This window comes from Onychomys torridus, chromosome 2, assembly GCF_903995425.1.
Source record: "Onychomys torridus chromosome 2, mOncTor1.1, whole genome shotgun sequence".
NCBI classification, from domain to species: Eukaryota; Metazoa; Chordata; class Mammalia; order Rodentia; family Cricetidae; genus Onychomys; species Onychomys torridus.
The window spans coordinates 11,379,826-11,402,984 of record NC_050444.1 but is presented as its reverse complement, the minus strand read 5'-3'; the positions used below and the strand labels follow the sequence as shown (position 1 = coordinate 11,402,984).

The 23,159-nt window shown below is 41.3% G+C and overlaps 1 protein-coding gene across 3 annotated transcripts in view; it reads right to left on the bottom strand.

Annotated features, from left to right (window-relative positions):
- Window positions 1-23,159, bottom strand: part of Clvs1 (clavesin 1) — a 204,068-nt gene that overhangs the window by 169,014 nt on the left and 11,895 nt on the right. For all 3 annotated transcript variants that reach the window (XM_036178402.1, XM_036178401.1, XM_036178403.1), the window contains one exon: window positions 21,703-22,327. In XM_036178402.1, coding sequence (XP_036034295.1) covers window positions 21,703-22,157 — 455 coding nt within the window. In that variant the 5' untranslated portion in view covers window positions 22,158-22,327. The remainder of the gene's footprint in view (window positions 1-21,702; window positions 22,328-23,159) is intronic.

The following is a 23,159-nucleotide window of genomic DNA, read 5'->3' as shown; positions in this document are numbered from 1 at the left end:
CAGTCAATAGACAGCTTCTCTTTCTTAGGTGATCAGGACTTGATGTTAGCAGAAAGCCACACCAGGCTGTGCCTCCCTCCTTCTCCTCCTCCTTACCTGAAGATAATGATTAGAGAAGAGTATCTTTGCTCGTGAAAATATGAGTAGAATATGCCACATGCCGGAGCACTCAATCATTCATCTAATGAGTCACTTAGTGGGCACCTGATGGTGTTGCCAATGGCTGTTTGGGAACTTGGGATCCATCAGAGAACTGAATCTGAAGATTCTTTTTCTCCTTCTAGAAGTTTGTATTTTGGTGGCATTGAAATTGAGGTAAAAGAAAGACAACTATTAAAAGTAGATTAAGCAAGTTAATGAAAAATGTTTTAGAAAAGGACAGAACAGAATCAGGAAGTCTAAAGGCAGAGGAGACACTGTCATACTAAACTGATGGTCTGGGACCTCCCTGAGAATAAGGTATCAGAGCCAACCTGCATGAACCTCGAATGCAAGTCTATTGTGTGTGCGGGGGAAACAATATTTGAAAGTTTCTCTCTTAGAAACTCAAAATGTCTCATCTGCAGAACTTTAAGAAGCTGGTAAAGGAGGTCACTCTGGAAAGAAGAATTGCATTCATTTAGAAAAGTCTACAATATTATAACAAGAAACAAGAGAGCAATCAATGGTTTCAATATGGGAGCTAGTCCCTGATATAGAGAAATGCTCAACTTAGCAAATTTAGTGTGGATTATATGTCTCAAGAAAATAAAAAGCCACGATAGCAGAAACAGGGAGCAATTTCCAGTGCCTGGCAAGAAGAGAAGGAGGAAAGGAAAGAATGTGTTAGCTTCTATAAGCAAACAACCAGGTCACCCAGAAAGTAGTCCATGAAAAAATCAGGCTGTTCTGGGACCTTAGCAGTAAGAGTGCTGGGAGGCAGCTAACAAATGAGGCCAAACCCAGCCAAGTCTTGCCTGTGTGCGGAAACAGTAAAAGCCATTCACTCAGTATCCTCTAGTCAGGGCTGCACTCCTGAATAAACTGTTGGAAACTCCAGCTCATGGGATCCAGAAAGAAAAGGTTGAAATATTTACAGAAATAAGAATGGGATTCACTGGATCTAACACATGGGAGGTTGAGTCAGGGGGATTGCTATGAATTAAAGGTTAGCCTAGAGGACATACTAGATGCCAAGCCAGCCAAGGTTACAGAATGCTACTATGCCAAAAAGAAGAAGAGGAAGGGAAGTAAGTAAGGTAGATTTGAAAACATTAAATAAAAATTACAAGAATAAAAAACTATATAACTTGAATTAAAACTGACCAGATGTGGCTTCAAATGTATTAAGAAACTAGAACACAGAACTGAAAAGCCATTCCAGAAATCTACTAAAAAAAGGATAGAAATGTAGAAAATGTAAAATAAAAGCTAAATGTCACAGAAACATAATGAGAACTTCTGATAATACATAAATGGGAATTTCATGTAAAGATGATAAAAGTAATCAGCACAACCCAATAGTTGAAGAAATAACAGAATAGTTGAGTATTAAAGGGATTTGTGGGTGCTTAGATTGAAAGTCTGGATGTGAGTGTACTCATTCTTAAGGTCCTTAAAATCAGCAATGAGCCCTCATTGAGCAGGCCCCCAGCGATCCCTGTGCCCTGGAGTCTAGAGAACACCCAGCATGCAGCAAAAGATGCTCGGTAGATGCTTTTAAAGGCTGGATAAAATAATGAGATAAAAAAAATAGCAAGCATAAAGCAGCAGTAAAAAGTAAACAGAGCACATTGACACAGCAGCAATTAGGCTGTGCATACTCTTTGAAAAGTTATATCGACATGCAACCAATCAGTATCTTCAAATGTTAAGGAAAAAATCATTTTGATATGGAACTATATACCCAGCTAGTGTTATTTAAGAGAAACTGTATTTTCTAAGATGTTGTGTTTGCCTCAACCCTGTCTCCAGCAAGAGGGAAGGTGAGTCCAAAGATAGCATTATGGATATAAGATTTAACAGTGAGCAAAGAAGGTAGGAAACCTTGGGAAATTTTAATAAGTGCAAATTGCAAATAGTAGCAATAATAGCAATTGTAGGCTAGCCATGGATCTGAGGACACAGCAGATCTAAAACACAGACAGCAAGGACTGTGAAGATGTAAGAATTCAAAGTAAATGAAAGCTTTCTCCTTGGATTTTTCTTTTTTCGGATTAGAATGACTTTTAATTTTAGAAAAATACATTGCTAAAACAGCTATGCTAAAATGTTGGAAATAACCAGAAATGAATAACTTCTAAACCAGAAGTGTAAAAGTAAAGAAAAGCAGAGAAATGCAATTTGATCAGAGCATCAAAAAGCAGCATGTGAGACTGAGGTGTAACTCAGAGCCTTAGCAATGCCCTGCACACAGCCCCATGCTCTATCCCCAGCACTGAAGACAAAGCCATAGAAAAGGGCTTAAATACACTTTATTGTGAGCTAAGAAGACATGGATGTTGCCAGTGTGACTAGAGACAAGAACAACATTCTAGAAAACAATTAAACCCTGAGTGACAGGTATCATCAGTTTTCACTGCTCATGAATGGGACCTCTTGGAATTTTTACAGGTGGGAATTGAAAATAATATATACATATTTTCCACATTTTCAATCTCCACCTATAGAAAAGATGTTCCGTGGCGGTGGTGGCCCACGCTTTTAATTCCAGCACTCAGGAGGCAGAGGCAAGCGGATATCTGTGAGTTCTGAAGTGAGTTCCAGGAAAGCCATGACTGTTACACAAAGAATCCCTGTCTTAAAAAACAAAATGAAACAAACAAACAGACCAACAAAAAAATGTTCCTTATCATTCGTTTTGTTGTAACAAATGGTGGCTGCCTGATCTCTGGCATTAATTGTAGTTTAAACTACAATTAAACCACTACCAGACTCAGACCCTGAAGCTGCCTGATCTCTGGCATTAGTTGTAGTTTAAGCTACAATTAAACCACTACCAGACTCAGACCATGAAGCTCGATGGCCAAAGTGATTGTGCAAAGGGATGGGTCCAAGAAGCGGCTGGAGCTCAGAGCCCCTTCTCTGAGGAAAGAAGAAGTAAAAGCACTGATGTAAGACCCCTGGCCTCGTGTTCCACTCATTTGCCTGTCCACACTCCTCCATGCAAGGACACAGTATTGAAAAGAAGCTCTTGTTTCTAGACAACCCTGTTGCCCAGATCCTGGGCTTCCCTGAAAAATGTCAGAAGTGAATTTCCTCTCTTCATAAGCCATCCAGGTGCAGGGGTTTCATTGTAACACCAACAACTGGCCTAAAAGGACAAATACTTACTAAGCTCTTAAGTAGCTATAATACAGTTTCAAGCGAAGATCAGAAGAATAAAAACATTGACATTGATCTAGTGCCAACTCTGGGTCAGACATTTTTCTCGTCCTTCAGTCGTATTGACTCCTTCAGTTCTTATCGTCGCCCTTGGAGGCAGAAGACACCTCTTTGTTCTCATTTGACAGGTGAGGCACAGAGGGCCGTGCTCCTCCAGGCCTGACTCAGACAATGTTGGCCCAAAGTGGTCTTGACCACTATGCTGGGATGCCTGGATCCAGGTTCACAACTGTGCTGCCCCCTGTGTAATATACCTTAGTTCTTAATAAAAATGCTGGCTACATCAAAGTGGTTGGATTTTAGATGCACTTGAATGTCTAAGTGATTTTTCTATTTTCAGAATGTCCCTCCAGGAGAGTATTTCCCTTTAAAAAGCCCATATACTTTGTCTTTAGAGTAGTCCATTCTATAATACAACACCAATAGAATAGTGGCTTCCTCAGTACACCACAGAATTGTGTTCTTGCATTAACCAATAGGAGGGTAGAAGAAGATGTTTAGTCTTAGACTTCCTTGGGATATGACCTGCTAAGAATCTACCAGAAACCACTTTCTCCTATAATAAATATACATTAATCCCTGGTTTCAATAAATCCATGTATTCCTAGTATCCAAGTATAGTCCATAGGTAAGTGTCTTAGGGTTGAGAATCACATGTTAGGCAGACTGCAATAATACATGTCTGTGACCCCAGCTTTTGGGAAGCTGAAGTTGGAGGATCCAGAGTTCAAGGCTGGAATGTGCTATCTATCAAGACTCTATCTGAAACAAAACAAATAAAAAAACAGGTTAAAGTGCCCTTTTTATCCAGTAATTTCAGCTACCCAGACCACTGCTGGTACCATGGAAAAAGTGTCACCCATGCTTATCTCCTATGCTGTGCAGGTGCTCTGACCCTGCCTGTGGTCTTGGTACTGGAGAAATCAAAGTGGTATAAATACAAAGCTACAAATATGAAAGTTGTGGCTTTTGGTGGGGCCACAGCTAACCGGCATGATGATCACTTGGAAAAGGGAAAGCCGAGGCAGCTCCAATGAAGCACCAAAAGAAAAGACAAAAGAGGGGACAATGATAAGCCAAAAGACAGACACTTTATTCTCTTCCCTAATACAGTCTTATTGAGAGAAATGGTCCTATGTCCAATAGCTAGAAAAATACAAAAACAAAGAGACTAAAAGTTGTCACTACTTGGGAGAAATGGTTTTTAGTCCAGGTTTCAATGAAAAGGTAGGTCACTTTCTGTAAGGTTAGACACTATTAAAGAGAAGAAAGGTGTGGATGTCAGAAGAGGGGAAAACACAAGGCTAGAGAGACCTCGAAAGAAAAGCAGCTTTGGGGTTCAGTTCTGCAAGTCTCTACCATAGAGCCTAGAATACAGAGGCTGTGGAGAATGTCTCCTCCCCTGCCTGCTATGGCTCTGTATAGCTGAAGTTTTCCTGTGTCCACCCGGTTCCTGTAACCTCTCAGACCCAAGTAAACACATAAAGGCTTATATTACTTATAAACTGTATGGCCATGGCAGCTGTCTTGCTGTCTAGTTTTTATATCTTAAATTAACCCATTTCTATTAATCTACAAGTTGCTACGTGGCTTGTGGCTTACCAGTACTTTTACATCTCTCTTCCTCAGGCTGGTGACTCCTGGCTCCACCTTCCTGTTCCCAGAATTTTCCTCTGTGTTTATCCTGCCTATACTTCCTGCCTACTATTGGGCCAATCAGTGTTTTATTTACCAACCAAATCAGAGCAATGCAAATTCACAGCATACAGAGCAATATCCACAGCACTTGTCCTTTTTTTTTTTAAAGGAAGGTTTTAACTTTAACATAGTAAAATTACATGTAGCAAAACAATTATCAAGCAAGAATTATAGTTAAAATAGCTAGTTTGTTTATACTATCTAGTCTATTTGGATTTGGCAAAATTAAAGAAGATATCCTATCCATTCTATATTTGTGAGTCTAAGGTTTCATATCTAACTTATCCTTTATCATAACTAAGGAAAATATAACTATCTAGTCTTTAACTACATCAAAGACCTCAGAAGGATAGCTCTGGGCAGACTGTATATCTGTGATTGAAGATGAGGGCTGTAAAGTCATGCTTAGCTACAGCTCATTTGCTCCTTTCCTTCGAATTCCTCATAGGTCTACACCCAAAGCATATATTTCAGCAAGTTTTGTTTCCTGACTTCCCCATCCATAGACAATAAGAAGGAAGGAGATTTTTGAAATTGAACTATTTGAGGCTACTGCTAAAAGGAAAGGAAGAAACTATTAAAGGTATTATAAATCATGGTAGTTTGGGCAATATAGCAGGGGGCAAAGCCCCACATACCCCAGGAGCCATCATTCCATGAGGTTATGTACAGCCTATACCACATTCCTCACAGTCGGTGCTTTCCAAGAAACACTGAAGTATGTGTAACAAAGTCTGTTTACTTTAAACAGAGTTGAATAAAATAAAATTTTAAATTGGGCCTCAAAAGGCATCCCTCGGTTATGTGGAAATTCAATTTATCCAGAATACATCTCTCCTTTCCAAAGATATATGGCAGCCTAGGCATTGCCTGGAAAGGCTTCACAGATCAGATACCAGCTCAGCACTCCACCATGGGCGGTGCGGTTAGCCCATCTGCATGCATGCGATGAAGTTACATGATGGAATAACCCCCCAAAACATGAAAGGGAGTGTGTTATTGCCAGAATTTACACAAACCCATCAGAGTGAGGGGATGCTGAGTAGAAATAGAAAGCTATTCACTGAGAACAAGGGAAGAGGCTGGCTTCCCTTTGCCCTGGGCCCTGGATAGACGTTAGCATCGCTAACAATGGCAGCATCTACATCATGAAGACTTTGCTTAAGGGTGTATGGTACTCAGTGACAGCAAGATGCAGATTAGGAGCTGAGAGCAAACAATGGAGTCATGCTCTGCTACAGCCTTAATATTCGGTGAGACAACTAAGAGTCACAGAGCCCACCAGCCTCTCCAGCCTAAGCTCCACTCACTCCTTGGGCCTGCCCCTGTCCTGTGGTGGCTTCTACAATACTCTCCATGTCCACTGGGTTTTGCAGAGGGTCACTAGCCTAGGGATCTGCATATGCATCTTAGGCTCATTCTCCTTTATTCTCAAATCCAATTGCACCTAACTCAATTATGTTAGTAATGATGTTACAGGGAATACCTTAGAATGTGCTGGCTCATCCCGACTTTCCATTACTTCAGATTACTCTCCCATAAGGTCAGGAAGCCAACAAGATGCTTCTAGAACCTGCTCTGCAGCCATGGATACCAGGGAGGAGCCACACAGAGGCCTGCCTCCATGAGCTTCCTTGAGAGGGTGCACAGGAAGATGGTTGTGGTACATGCTAAGAGCAAAGCTTCTGACTGCAGATGTGGGACTCGAAAGGGAGTTGATGTGTCCTTGATGTAAAACCAGATTTCCCGGTCCTGGCCTCAGCCTAGCTCCTGAGCCTCACTGCTCTCCAGGTGAGCCTTGGTCCTCTATGTCCATGGAACCAATATAGGTATTCCCATATTGGCAAGCTGTGTTCCTGAGGACCATTGTGTAGGGGCAGTTTTGTCTCCAGAGGGCCTCCTATGGATTCCCCTCCTTTACCTGCTTTCTTTTGCTTTTCCTTCAAGCTGGTTAACCCCTAGGGAAAGATCTGTTTGGCCTCCAGGTACCCAGCAGGGTGAGATGTTTCTTCTCTGCTCCTATAAGGCCCACACCGTCCTCATGGGAATGAAGGCTAAAGCGAAGAAACTGCAGCCCCAGAGGTGGAAGAGCTGAGGGGAGGGGAGGGGAGAGGAGGGGAGAGGGGAGAGGGGGACTCTGGCCTTAGCTGAAACATTCCGTTTAGATCAGGAGAGTGAGGCCAGTAAGACAAAATGAATGGCAGAGAGGCTGAGCCAACTGTATTAGGGAGTGGAATCTATTCCTGAGTAGAATTTACAACTCGTTTTGAGCAATCAGAAATTAGGTGGTCCATTCTCTGATAGCAGGTCTCAAACTTAGGAGATCAAAAGAAGGAGAGCAGGAAAGGGAGATCCTCAAGACCAAAGCTCTAACCAGAATTGTGATTTGTTCCAGATCAACTACCCTCTATTTAAAATGGAGATTATTGACATTGACTCCAGCAAGGAAAGCAGGTAGGCTTACTTCAGATCTTCACATCCCTCCCCTCTCCTCCAAATCCAATCCTCAAAACTCACCCTCAGCAGTAAAACAGACTACCTCCCATCTCCAGTGGATCATGCAGATCTTCCCCTCTAACTTTCCTCCCTTTATCCCAGCCCCCAGCCCCTAACCCCAACATGCATTCCCTGAGAACCTACAAGCCACTCTGGCCAGGAAGCAGGTAGGCTTATTGCAGATTTTCACCTCTTCCTCTTCTCCAAATCCAGGCTCCAGAGTCTCACTCTCAGCTGTGTAGCAGACCACCTGCTGTGGCCTCTCCTTGCTGTCCCCATTCTCATGGGACTAAATAGAATCTGGTAGAAACCCCTGCTTTCCTCCCTCCTGTGGACCACCCCTCAGCCCCTCCCCAGCCCAACCCCAATCCTATGTCTGAGCTCCCAATACCTAGAAACACATGTTTCCCTGAACCCCCAGCGGCCCCACCCAGCAGAATTCTAGAAGAATTTCGTACCTGGCAACACACAGCCACTACACTTTCCTAAGAGCCAGAGAGGAAACAGATACCAAGGGACAAAACACCCACCAAAGACAAGACCAGATATCAGCATCTAGAGTTACAATCTTCCCAAACCCAGATGTCTATATGCCAGGGTAAAAATACAGTCAATAACAGCCAGGACAATATGTCTCCACTAGAGTCCAGCAACCCACCACAGCAGGCCCTGAGTATTGCAACACAGCTGAGACACAAGACAAAGACCTCAAAACAGTCTTCGTGTGCTGTGGGATGTTCTGGATGTCAAATGTGTTGCTCTGATTGGTAAGTAAATAAAACACTGATTGGCCAGCAGCTAGGCAGGAAGTATAGGTGGGACAAGGAGAGAGAAGAATTGGGGGAAGTGGAAGGCTGAGGGGAGAGATCTCCCAGCCGCCACCATGACAAGTGAGATGTAAGGTACCAGTAAGCTACAAGCCACGTGTCAGCTTATAGACTAATAGAAATGGATTAATTCAAGATAGAAGAAGTAGATAACAAGAAGCCCGCCATGGGCATACAGTTTATAATAATATAAGCATCTGAGTGATTATTTTATATGTGGGCTGTGGGACCACGGGGGCTTGGTGGGGGATGGAGAGAAAAACTCAAGCTACATTTGTGAATATCATAGAGGTCCTTAAAGAAAAATTAATAACCCCTTTAAAGAAATCTATGAAAACACAAACAGTGGAAGGAAATGGTAAAACTGTTTAAGATCTGAGAGTGGAAATAGAATCAATAAAGAAAATCCAAACTCAGGGAACTCTGGAAACAAAAAATTTAGGAACTGAAACAGGAACCTCAGAGGCAAGCCTCACCAGCATGGAAGAGAGAATTTCAGGCACTGAACATATGATAGAAGAAATGGGTACATGAGTCAAAGAAAATATTAAACAACAACAACAACAAAACCCTCCTAGCACAAAATATCCAGGAAATCTGGGACACTATTAGAAGACCAAATCTAAGAATAATAGAAATAAAAGAAAGAGAAGAAACACAGGTCAAAGGCACAGAAAATATTTTCAACAAAATCACAGAAGAAAATTTCCCTAACCTAAGGAAGGAGATTCCTATTTAGGTACAAGAAGCATACAGAACATCAAACAGACTAGAAAGAAAGCCCTCTCTGCAAATTATAATCAAAACTCTGAATATACAGAAAAAAGAATATTAAAAGCTTCGAGAGAAGAAAAACCAAATAATAGTAAAAGCAAACCTATTAGGATAACACCTGACTTCTTAGTGGAAACTTAGAAGCCAGAAGGGCCTGGACAGATGTTCTAAAAACTCCAAGACCACAAAGGCTAGCCCAGAATACTACACCCAAGAAAACCTTCAATTATAATAGATGAAGAAAACATCTATCTATAAAACCAGCCCTGCAGAAGGTACTAGAAGGAAAACTCCAGTCTAAAGAGGTTAACCATACCCAAAGAAATATAAAGAATAAATAATCCCAGACCAGCAAATCAAAAGAGAGAACACACACCACAGCAAAATAACAGGAATCAACAAACACTGCTCATTGTTATCTCTCCCAACCAGTAGTCTCAATTCCCCAATAAAAAGACACAGACTAACAGATTAGATGCAAAAACAGAATCCATCCTTCTGTTGCATGTAAAAAACACACTTTAACATCAAGGATAGACATCACCTCAGGGTAAAGGATGGAAAAGATTCCAAGAAAAAGAAGCAAGTTGGTGTAGCCATATTAATATCTGACAAAATAGACTTCAAACCAAAACTAATAAGAAGAAATAGGAAAAGACACTACATAGCCATTAAAGAAAAGATCCACCAAGATGACACTGCAATTCTCAACATCTATGCTCCAAGTTTGTAAAAGAAACACTACTACAGCCTAAGTGACACATTGACATTCACACACTGATAGTGGGAGATTTCACCCAACTCAGGCCAGTAGACAAAAAAACTACACAGAGAAATGCCAGAGCTAACCGACATTATAAACCAAGTGGACCTAACAGATATCTACAGAACATTTCACCCCAAACACAAACACTTTTCCCAAAGTGACCACATACTAGGAGGACACAAGGAAACAAGTCTCATCAGATATAAGAAAATTGAACTAACACCCTACATCCTATCTGGCCACCATGGATTAAAGCTGGCTATCAACAACACCAGAAAGATTCTAAACTCATGAAAACTGAACAACTCTTGACTGAATGACAACAGGGTTAAGACAGAAATTAAGAAATAAAATAAAGACCTTCAAGAATTAAATTAAAACAAATACATAACATACCCAAACTCATGGGACACAATGAATATGGTTCTAAGAGGCAAGTTCATAGCACTAAGTGCCTATATTTAAAAAAAAAAGGAGAAATCTTATACTGTCAACTTCAAAGCACACCTGAATGCTCTATAAGCAAACAGGAGAAATCACACCCAAATGAAATAGATGGCAAGAAAGTTCAAATGCAGGGCTGAAATCAATAAAAACAAACAAAAATAATACAAAGAATCAATGTAACAAGTTGATTATTGGAGACAATCAATAACATTGACAAACCCTTATCTAAATCCACTAAGTGGTTGAGAGACTATCCAAATAAACAAAATCAGAAATGAAAGGGGGGCATAACAGCAGACACTGAGGCAATCCAGAGAATCATAAGGACATCCTTTAAAAATGTGTACTGTACCAAACTGGAAAATCTAAAAGAAATTGATAGTTTTTTGAGACATACCACCTCAAATAAGCACTTAAACAGACCTATAACCTCTAGTGAAATAGAAGCAGTCACTAAAAATCTCCTAATCAATAAAATTGATTGGGGTGAGATGGTTTTCACACAGAATTCTATCAGACTTTCAAAGAAGAGGTAATGCTAATACTCCTCAATTTATTCCATAAAATAGAAACAAAAGGAAGATTGCCCAGTTGCTTTACTAGGCCACAGTTCCCCTAATACCTAAACTATATAAAGAACCAATGAACACAGGGATTTCCTTTATGATATATATACAAAAATTATCAATAAAGTGCCTGAAAACTGAATCCAATAACATATCAAATATCCACCATAATCAAGTAAGCTTCATCCCAGAGATTCAGGGATGGTCCAACATATGTAAAGTGATAACTATAATGCACCAGATAAATAAACTGAAAGAAAACCCCCCACATAATCATCTCATTAGATGTAGAAAAGGACGTTGATAAAATCTAACATCCTTTTCATGATTAAAGTCCTAGAATGATGAGGGACACAAGAGATACAATAAAGGCAGTTTACAGCCAGCCTACAACCACTGTCGATGTAAATGGAGAGAAATTCAAAGCAATTCCACTAGATAGTTAGCTAGATTGGTTAGCTAACCAATATCTAATTTAACTTAAGGCCCACTCCATGAGACTCATACCTGACACTGCTTGGGAGACTAGATGGGAGGGGATGGGGAAAGCTAAGAGGAATAGAGGGAGGGGAAACTGTAATCAGGATGTATTATGTAGAAAAAAATCAATTTCCAATAAAAGAAAAAATAACACCTATAATGGAGATGACAGCAGCTCCTGCAGATGTTGTCGTGAGGATTGACTCCTACAGGACACATGGGCTGCCATGCCCATGACCATTACTGATGTCAATGCCTTTGACCCAGAATGACACTGCTTGTTATCTGAGGGAGAACCACATTTTCAATTATGGCTTAATGCAGTCAGCATGGAACACTAGTGATCAGGAAGAAATAGAGGCAAAGAAAGTGATAAGAAGCAGCAAGAGAACGGGCCAAGGGAGAAGAACATATAACGTTAAAACCTTCACAGCACAATTTAGCCTCTCTTTATTTTCTTGTCTAAAGTTACATTTTGCCATATGGCAGCAATAACTTCTGCTACTTTATAGTGCACTCACAATAAATGGCTGCTGAGTTTGATTTACAGCCCCAGCTAAGCATGGCCACTTAATCATCTCCAGCAGCTGCTTAAGGCTCTATATATCACTGTTAGGAGTGGTTATCTGGGAACCATATTTAAAGGGTAAGAGGGCTGCTGGCTAGGTAATGATGAGGCTCAGTGCTCTGGTGAGTCTGGGCATATGCCATGGGGTTTCTTCAGCTCTGCACTGTCCTCATAAAGTGGTCAGAAAATGCTGTCCAGTTTCTTGAAAATTTGAAGAGCTTCAGCACAGGAATAGTGCACATTGCATGCATTCAAGTGCCTGCTACACGGACTGGAAAATCTGCAAGAGTGCAGAACACTGTGGTGGACAATGCACTTTCTGCATGCTCTCTTTTAGTGACACTGGCCTTTTAAAGTGCTAACACTGGAATCAGCAAGATGACTAAGTGGCAAAGGCTTTTGCTGCAAGCTTGATCCCTGGAACCCACACAGTGGAAGGAGAAAACTGATCCCACAAGTTGTTCTCTGATCTACACACACACACACACACACACACACACACACACACACACACACACACGTGTGCACACATTTATGCACATACAAATAAATGTGAACAAAAATGTTAAAGCAGTAAAGTTCTTGAACTGCTTTGATTTTTCTCAGTTTGACACAAGTTAGGATCACCTGGGAAATTGAGAAAAATGCTTGCAATTGGTCTGCAGGCAAACCTGTGGAACATTATCTTGATTAATGATGCATGTGGGGGTTCCCAGCCCATTGTGAACAGTGCCATCCCTGGGCAGGTGGTCCTGGGGTGTGTGATAAAGCAGACGCAGCAAGCAATAGAGAGCAACCAGCAAGCTGTTTCTCCAGGGATGCGGTTCCATTCCTTCTTTCAGGTTCTTTCCGATGCCTCTTTTAATGAGGGACTATGATTAGGAAGTGTAAGACAAATAAACCCTCCCCTATTGAAGTTACTTTTAGTCTTGGTGTTTTAGCACATCAATAGAAAGCAAACCAAGACAGGGTTGATAGTGTTGTTCAGATTGCAGCACCATTCCAAATGGAAGAATGGACACCAGGTTCACCCCAGGTTGCCTTAACCAGAACCGGCCTTGAGAAAGAAGACATTATTATTATGGCCTTGAATTCCTGCCCACACCCAAGAGTGTTTTATTTACAAGATGACAATTTGGGAAGAGTAGTGACAGGGACAGACACTCTGTCAATCAAACTTTGTTCACTGAATCCTTACAAGTCCTTAAGTTCAAATCCACTGACCTCTGAAATAGTGATTGCCATGTGACACAGATGTCTTCCTGGGAACTAGCCATTTGCTTAGGCAGACATGCACTACTGTATTATCTCCAAATTCAGACATACGGCTCTCCCATCCATTATCTTACCTGAGATATGGCTTCTACAAGGCAAGGAGATGTTGACAGTCAGCAAAAATTCAGCAAAGCACTTGACCTCTAGTTGCAGTGAGTGATGGGTTGTGTGTGATAACAAGTGCTTGTGTAAGAAGGGATTTGAAAGAGACAAGGAATGATTGGTCATCTCACATTATAAGCTACATTACAGAAGCTGTAATGAAGGCATGTTATGAGCCTTCTAATTCCATCCCTTCATTAATCAGTAGCTTTTTAGAACTGCATAACAGATTTTATTGTCCTTTATAAAATTTTCAATTGAAGGAAAAATTTTGTTTTGGGCACTTGAGGCTCTGGATTATGTCAAAGTAAGAAAACTTTCTAAACTGTGAAAGAAAATCCAGAGGCTTCACTATATGGGAAACCTTCCTATTGTACCTTATCCTGATGGCTCATCCTGTACCTGATGGCTTATCCCGATACCTTATCCTGTAGCCTCATCCTGATGGCTCTACTGAGCACATATTATTGCTCCAAAATAAGGATCCTGAACACCAAGTGCATGGCTTTCTGAGGCTACACACTGGCAAGCCATAAAACTGAGTTCCTGATGGCAACTGAGAATCTACACAGAAGCAATTACTTAATGCTTAAAAAAGGAATGGGTAAGTAAACATGGCCCCTAGTGTTGGCTCAGATTGGGTCATTCTTTGTAACAAATTTCAAGCAATATAAAATTTCCTTTGCTGGACAATGGAGATTTGAAAGTAAAAGTTGTTTTGTTGCTGTTGTTGTTGTTGTTGTTGTTGTTGTCATGGTTGGCTTTGTTAAGTAATATTAGCAGAGATTGGATATAATGACTAGATTTGGTGGTCAACTTGTCATACCTGAGTAGAGGGAATATCAGCTGAAGAATTGTCCAGATCAGATTGGGAAGCATTTTTGCTAATTGATAATTGGTGTAGAAGGCCCAGTTCATCATGGGTGAAGTCATCCCTAGGGCTGTGTGGCTGGGCTGTATAAGAAACACAGCTGAACAAGCTAGGAAGAGCAAGGCAGTAAGCAATGTTCTACCACGCTTTCTGCTTTGGTTATTGCCTTCAGGCTCCTGCCCTGAGTTCCTGCCTTCGCTTTCTTCAGTGATGAACTATAACCATGAGGGTAAAGAAATCAGTTCCTCCCAGGTTGCTTTTGGTCATGGTCTATACCACAGCAACAGAGCATCAAACTAGCATATTGCATAAGGATTTTAAACCTGTGGTCTTTCAGGGTTCTATGGAATTAGAATAGAATATGAAGGATTTGCCATGTGGACTAAGAGGTCTTCTATGTCCTTTGAGACCAAAAGGCAACTGTCAGTCCTTCCTCATGAATTCCTGAATGTCCGACTTTTAGCCCCAAGAGGGCATAAAGGTTCCAGTGATGTTCACTGATGTGTTACTGTACCATAGAAGTTATGACTGAGATTCTTGCCTATGTTAGCACTTTGCAGCTCTGTGACTCAGACAGATGATCTAACTTCTTTGAGCCTTAATTCATTATCTGCTAAATATGGTGTTTACTAGTGTCTACCTAAGAGCACTTCTTCTTAGCATATGATAAGCACGTAATATCATGCAGAGTTGCTTAGTTTTGTGTTTTGATTGCACTCACTCTCCAGCTCATCTTCAAACTCCCGAGAGTTGGAAAACTTATCACTGCCATAGGGATTCCAGTGGAATTATTATATAAAGAACAGGGGGCTAAACATTTTGCTGGATGTCCCTTTGAAAAGCCTTTGGGATTTGGAGAACAGGGTTCACCTGGCCCCAGTGAGATGTTTAGTGGCTTTCTTGGTTCCACCTCCTTTTTTTTTTTTTCTTTCTTCACAGGTATTCAGCATGGATAAGTGAAAATTTGGTCCCTTTTCATGCCACAACTTTTTATTACTCTGGAAAATCAAACTGAATTAGACACAGAACCCATGACACATGTAAAGGCTCTTGGATATTCCTGCAATAGCTAAAGGACAGCTTCAATCAGCTAGCTTATTTACAGTTTTAAGAGGGATTTCAATCAAAAAAAAAAAAAAAAGAACTAGCTTAAAACTCATCCCCCATGACCACTTCAGCCACCTTGCACCCGCTAAACTTGGAACTTTGGCTACATCAACTCTGTAGAGTCAATGAAGGTCAGCAATGACCAGTGAGGTTTGAGGGAGCTACTGTCTCTCAAAATCCACCAGATAAATTCCTACAGAGTGTCAGGGGACAAGGGACAACTTAACACCTTTAAAGAAACCATTCAGAAGAGATGGAAGGCAACCATCCCTAAACACAGGCAGATTCAAGTGGCTTCCTACAGTACATGGAAATACAATGTCCTCACCTTGAGACACCTGAAGGAAAGGTCATATTCTTGTAACATTCATCTTCCTATCATGCCATGCCTGGAGGGGATGACTGGGGTGCTTTCTGGAGATAACATTCTGGAATGGGAGCTAGGTCAGGAACACTACATTGGAACCTTCTGGAAGCACAGAAGGCCAGAATACTGCAGTTACACTGCTTCTTATAGAATGCAAGAGGAGTGCATTCTTATTTATAACACTGAAGAGTACCAAGACTAAAGGGGCAGGTACATGTTCAGTCAGTTAAGTGCATACTGTGTGAGCATAAGAACCTGGGTTCAGATACCTAAAACTCAGATAAAAGCCAGGCATAGTAACACAAATTCATAATCCCAGCACTGGAGAGTAGGAGAAAGGCAGATCCTTGGAGCTCATTGGAAAACCAACCTAATTGAACGGATAAGCTCCAGGCTTTGTGAGAGATCCTGGAGAGTAATTCAGGAAGACCCCAATGCTGAACACACACACACACACACATACACACACACACACACACACACACACACAATCAAATGTCAATATTTACCTTATCAAATATCCTATTTACTCAGACTGAACTCATGAGCTTCCCATTTTTTTCTTTCTTCCCACTCACAAATAGGGACTGAACAGGTCATTCACTCTTGTCATCTGAGTCACCTCAAGTTCCTGTGCACCATTCTATACTGCACAGTTGTCCCTGACTGCACTCCATGGCGATGCTCCGAGAATGTCTTCTTTGTTCTCTGTGAGTCACCTTGTGTCCCTCATCTGACAGAGAGTTAAGCAGTATGATGAAAACTTTGAATTTGGGTCCTGGGCTACTTTGTCACTCAGCAAAACAGCAGTGATTGAGATTTTTGTTGTCAATGAGTTGAAACCCTAAGTTTGGAAAGGAATTAAATTAAGCATAGAATTTCTAGGAGGAAGTAGTCACTTTTCAGCCTGGGGAAGACTCCCTTCTGTATTGGAATGCCTGTGCATATATCACAGATCCTTGTGAGACTATATAAGTTTTTAGAAATACTGAGGCATTGCCCTTCTGTGTCTGTGGGTTCTGTATCTGCAGACCCAATTAACCAGAGATAGAAAATATTTGCAGCGGGAAACTGTATCAGTACTGAACACATACCAACTTCTAGGCATTATTTCCTAGTGTAGTACAATAATTAATAACATAACCTATAGTATATTATTGTAAGCAATGTGGAGATAACTTAAAGTGTTTAGGAGGATGTGTGTATAAGTTGCATGAAAATAGTATGCCATTTTATGACAGAGACTTGAGCATCTGTGGATTTCAACATCCATGGAAAGTTCTCAAACTGGTCCTGCATGAGTATCAAGGGGTAATACTATGGAAAGGAAAGAATTGATATTAAAAACACCCGAAAGGGCATAACTATTGATACTTGTTATGGTTTAGATTTCAAATGTTCCCCTAAAGTTCATGCACTGAAGGCTTGGCCCATAATGCATCAGCGTTCAGATCTGGGAAACGGATGAGGAACCTTTGTGAACTGACTGACTCATTTATAGATTCACACTTAATAGGCTAGTGGGTAGTGGCAGCCTAGAGAGGCAGAGCCTAGTGGAGGAAGAGAGCCAGTGAGTGTATGGTATTGAAAGGCATATTTTTTCCCCAAATCCCTGTTTGCTCTCTTTCTCCTTCCCAACTGCCATGAAGTAAGCAGCTTTCCTCTTCGTCATCAGGCCAGGTATAGACTGAATTCTCAGAAAGTCTGAGCCCAAACCTTTCTTTATAAATGACCTCAGAGTCTTGTCACAAGAAAGCTGACTATTACAGACTGGGTAGCAGGTGTTTCCACAAAGTCTTTATCAAGCTCTTTTTGATGGTTTTGGAAATACACAGTTCTTTTTACTCATACAATGCCTGAGACAGGGAATACTAATCATTTCAGCAATCCACGTGATCCTGCACATTAACAACTCTCTCCTCTCCTCTCCTCTCCTCTCCTCTCCTCTCCTCTCCTCTCCTCTCCTCCTCTTCTTCCTCCTCCTCTCCTCTCCTCCTCCTCCTCCTCCTCCTCCTCCTCCTCCTCCTCCTCCTCCTTCCTCCTCTTCTTCTTCTTCTTCTTCTTCTTCTCTCTCTCTCTCTCTCTCTCTCTCTCTCTCTCTCTCTCTCTCTCTCTCCACAGACTTGCAGAAGCTCCAATGGTATTTCAAACTTCTCACAATGCCAAGACTGAGCAATTGGCTCCAGATGTCTTTGGAATTAACTTGGAATGGAAGCCGTGAGCCTCAGCTTTTCCATGGGTGAATCAAGTTGCTCTCTGAAGAAGACAACACCATCTCCTTCCAAACTTCTTTCTTTGCTGTCAGCAAGTTAGTGATGTTGTGTCTCCCTAACAGCTCTAAGCAGTCTAGGAGGCCTGATGTCTTACCTAGTTTCCACTTGAGAAGTTGATACTCTAAAAAGTAAATCAATGGGACCCAAGTTTAACTTTTGTTTCTGACCAAGTGAAACCCAGAGATAAATACACATGTGCCTCCCTGCTTGTCTTTCTCTCTGCAGTACCAGGGTCCTGACAGCAAAGGCGTAGATCCAAATTTGCAGCTCAGAAAAAAAAAGCAAGGAATAGATTTTCTTTAGAGATCTTACAGGGTCAGAGTGTGAATTCTTGCCAATGGTGGTGTGAGATTAGGTGAGAAAGATCGAGGGAACCATTGAGTAAGATGCATTAAGTACATAAGTAACTCCTCGTGTCCCTACTGCACATCACGCTACTATCCTGGACTAACAATGCTGCTAGCTCTAAAAGGACTGACCACATTCACCTTATGAATGAGTGCATGGTACTCATGTAAGGAACATATTCAGCCCAGTCTGGCAGCCTTGGAAAGCATAGAAGTCAGATAGACTTCTGCTGTTGGAGCCTCTGCCTCTGAGCAAAACCAGCTTGAATTCTGGTAGTTCAATTGCTGTCATGACCTGCTCGGAGCCAGTCACATTTATACAATGTATCAGGTCAAGGTGGATGATATTTACATCATTTTAATAAACATTAATAATCATCTTAATCTCAGTAAACCTTTCACATGAGACATTCAAATCACTACCTGATCATCTAAGCCCCCAGAGAGAAGCAATCACTTTGCAAAGCTGTGTGAATTTCCCTAGCCTTTTGGACCTCATCTGTGTGACAAGTATCTGGAGAAAGCAAGCAGGTGCTTTAGACAAGTGGGTGGGTGAGTAGCATGCATAATTCCACTCTGGTTTTGAAATATTGCCCTCCTGAATCCAGTTCTAACCTATTTGCCACTGTCTTCCATTACTTTTGAAGTCAGATTTTAAAAATATTAGTGATAATACCAGAAGCCAGTGTCTATTGTGTGCCAAACAATGAACTTCAGCATGACATTGCTCTGTCCCACTCCAGGAGAGGAACCAGTCGCCAAGGGGCTACTTGTCTAGGTTCACATAGCCACTAAATGATATGGTCATATCCATTTTCAAAATGGTTTGTTTGTACCTAATTTAATGTCAAGTGGATAGACCCACCAATATCATTTTGTAAAAAGCAAAATGGTTTAGATAAAATTCTATAGTTAAAAGATAATTAGGGCATGTGACTATGGGAAAGAGGAGAAGAGAGATTATTTTTTAAAAGTTAAGCAAATGGGGAGCCTATAAAGTTATTTTGAGAATCCCTTCTCATCCATTGGATGAGGCTGAATGGGCATCTCATTGAGCTAGAAGCTTATTATACACATGAGGAGACCAAGGAACAGAGAAGGGAGTAACTTGTCCAAGGTTATAATAATCATAAACATTTTCATTATTTCCTCAGAGATCTGTTACCTCTTATTTCTTCACAACGTATTTGGGGATATATACAGACCAAATCTTAAGTGGAATAAAGCATGTTACTGTGGTTCATTTCTTTATATGAACATCACAGCTCAGTGGTGCTCAGCACACAGTCTGTCCTAGCAGACGGAAGCCCCAGAAAACTAACAGTTTAGTGCAATGATGTCAGCATGATTATTCTCCAAAATCATCAAAACCTTCCGCTTTCCAAATCCAAAATGTGCATGTGCCATTCCTGGGAGTAGGCCTGGGCCCTTCAGTTTAGACGCTGTGTCTATGGCTTGTGTGCCTCAGGAGGAATTGTCCAGTAGTGAACAACGGGGCTAGCCATTTATGTGCTGCACCATTGGTGGACCATGAGCTGCACCTGGCTCTTCACTGATGAAGACCACATGTTCTCACCATAGTTTCAAGTGCCTCAAAGTCACACCTCTACATGTTTGTTGACTGAATGATGCCGATGAGTGAATGTAAAAATCCAGCTGTCTTTCTCATCAGTGAGCAATGCAAAGCAAGACTCACCATTATCTGCAACACGAACTTGACAAACATAATATCCATTCCACATCACTATTGCTGTTCCAGCTGCAGAACTGACTAAAGTCTAGGCTGATTATGTAGAAACATTTGTGTGCCAGAGTCAGTGCCTTGAACTTGTCAATGATTGTGAAGACCTCCTGCACTACTGTTCTTCTTAGAAAAAGCGGTGGCATAAGGCCTGGGGAAGACGGACCAGAAAATCCTTTAAATCACATTGGGAAGGTTTTATGTATTTTTCAGTTAAACCTGTGTCTTCCTATGAACATAAAGGTTTCATCCATGATGTTGTTGTGAAAGCTCTACCCACAGCTGACTCTTGAGAGATCAGTTCCTTCACTTTTCCCCCATTTGACATTGTTTATTGTGCTACCTGACTAAGAAATAAACGTGAAAGTCATCATCCTCCCTGGTCTCATAAACTCACAGTGACATTACTTAGCTAGGCTAAGATAACTGGCTCTCAAGTCACATGGCCAGGACTTAACTTCTACTCTGGTTTCACTGGCTGTGTGACATGGAATCTAGGCCTTTAACTTTTCCTATTTGTGCGCCATCAGATGTGAAGTATGGGAAATGACAAAAGCGTTTATCATTCCGAGGTCTTGGATGGGTTAAATGAGATCATACAAATACCTGATAGAAAATGTGGTAGGTACAAAGAAGGAGCATCTACTGAGCAGAGACCTTATATTTCTATGTTTCCATAGAATAATGTGAACCTGGACTTAGGCAACAGCAATAGACACAGCAAAATGAAGATACTGTGAATGATTTTGAAAGAAAAAAATTGGAGTGGGGTGGAATTTAGGGAGAAATATGATATTAGGATAAAAGCCAAAGATGATTCCACAATTTGGCATGAGGGACTGGGTAGAGGGATGAGCATGTATACAGGGGAGGATGGTATACTCAGCCTGTGGCATGAGGGACTGGGTAGAGGGACGAGCATGTATACAGGGGAGGATGGTATACTAAGCCTGTGGCATGAGGGACTGGGTAGAGGGACGAGCATGTATACAGGGGAGGATGGTATACTCAGCCTGTGGCATGAGGGACTGGGTAGAGGGACGAGCATGTATACAGGGGAGGATGGTATACTCAGCCTGTGGCATGAGGGACTGGGTAGAGGGACGAGCATGTATACAGGGGAGGATGGTATACTCAGCCTGTGGCATGAGGGACTGGGTAGAGGGACGAGCATGTATACAGGGGAGGATGGTATACTCAGCCTGTGGCATGTAGAGTAGTGGTTCTAAAAAGGACAGTTAGGAAGGAAGTCCATTTGGTTGGAAAATCTGGCACCCGGAAGAGAAAGCTATTAAAGTCACAGAGAGCACTCACAAGATTATTTTATATGTGGCAACCAATCCAGTGAATCCATTTTTTTTTTTTTGGCACTGTTGATAAACTAAAAGAATATATGGTTCTTCTAGAATATCAGCTTTGGGTTTATTAAAATAAATGTCTTAGTTTGGTGAATGGAACAGTTACTTCTAAAGTCCAGCACAACTCAGAGGCTGTGATTCTCTTGTGGACTTGCCTTTGGGTGGCATTACACCTAAGTCTTAAAGCCTCCTTTGACCTACAAAGCCACACAACCGAGCATGCAGTGATGATGCTATGTCAAAACAATGCCAAGTAAAGACACTATCTACATTTACCTACTCTGATCCCAATTGGCAGCAAACAGCAGGAGAATCTTCCTGCCGTAGTGGTCACGGTTTTCCAGCACTCCAGGGAATCCATCAATCAAAGCCCTCTTAATGCCAGGATCATCTGCCTTGAAGTTTTTGAACATGTCCAGGTTTAGCTGGCGGTACTGAAAGTACTGGGCCAGGAGTCTGAAGGCATCGGCTTGGTGAAACTTCCTGGCTCGGAGAAAACGCAGGATGAAGGCATCATCTGTACGTAAAAACCCAATGTCCGGCCTGGTGATGATCATGTCTCTGACCTGTTGAATGTCCTGATGTAAAACATCCGGGTTTTCATTCAGTTCTAGGCGGGCTTTCTCTATTGTGTCTGGACTGAGCCCAGCCTGCAAGTGTGTCATCTTGGCCAAATCTTCTTCCCAAGTGCTTAAGCTCTGAGGTTTGGGAAGAACAGAAACTGGTCCCATTCACATGAAAGTGTGCTGAATCCGTGGCCCATTCAATGGTTCTCCTACAAGGCTGCCCCCAAATCAGACAAATAAAGAGTCTTCTTTCTGTCCTTGAAAAACAGCCGGACATTCAGGCCCTATGTGGTGGTGGCCATCCAAAAGAGAAGGAAAATCGAGGCCATTGCTTACTGAAAAACAAATGCACACAAGAGAAACAAGAGAGAGATGATGCAGAGAAAATATGGGCAAATGAATTAGAGCCTATATAGAAAACAGTACATTAAATTATGAGTCTTATGAGTGCATATCCTGTAACTAAACTGCATATAATCCTTTATGTAGGACATTTGGCTTATTATCAACAACTTAAATATTTAATATGCAAATATTTGAAATACATTCACAAAAGTTTTAGTTATAGTGAGTGACTCCTTAAGATAATGCCCTGTGGTCAAATTAGCAATAGAATACCATTTTATTAATGAAAGATTTGTTGTTGTGGTTGTTGCTAAAGCATGCTTTATGGAACTATTGTCAGACATTATGGCTGCTATACAATTCATTGTTTCCTGTTAGCCTCACTTCTTAAATAGAAGTATCTTAGACAAAAATCTGCCCCTCACATCTTTTAAAGGCAGTCATCCACAGCTTAACAATACTAAGAGAATACTAAAGGACAGCCTAACCTGGTGCCTAATTAATGGTAAGAGTATTGTCACAACGGGGTGGGTTGTGGCAGACAGGTTCGGGGCTGGAAGACTGACTTTCAACAAGGACATCCTAAGCAATGAGAAAGGTTTATAGGCTCATGTGGGATTTGTTATTCTGACTTCTTCCACTCCTGCAAAGAAACCACAGGAGTGCAATGCTCTCAATCTGCCTTCTACCTCATCCATCTGGGCTCTGAAATCTGTCCATTTTCTGTAACTTACCTTTTGTCCTGAGATACTGTTTTACATAGGATTATTGTCTTATTTCTCCATATAAATAGCAACAAAAAGAGGAAAGAAAATCTGCTGT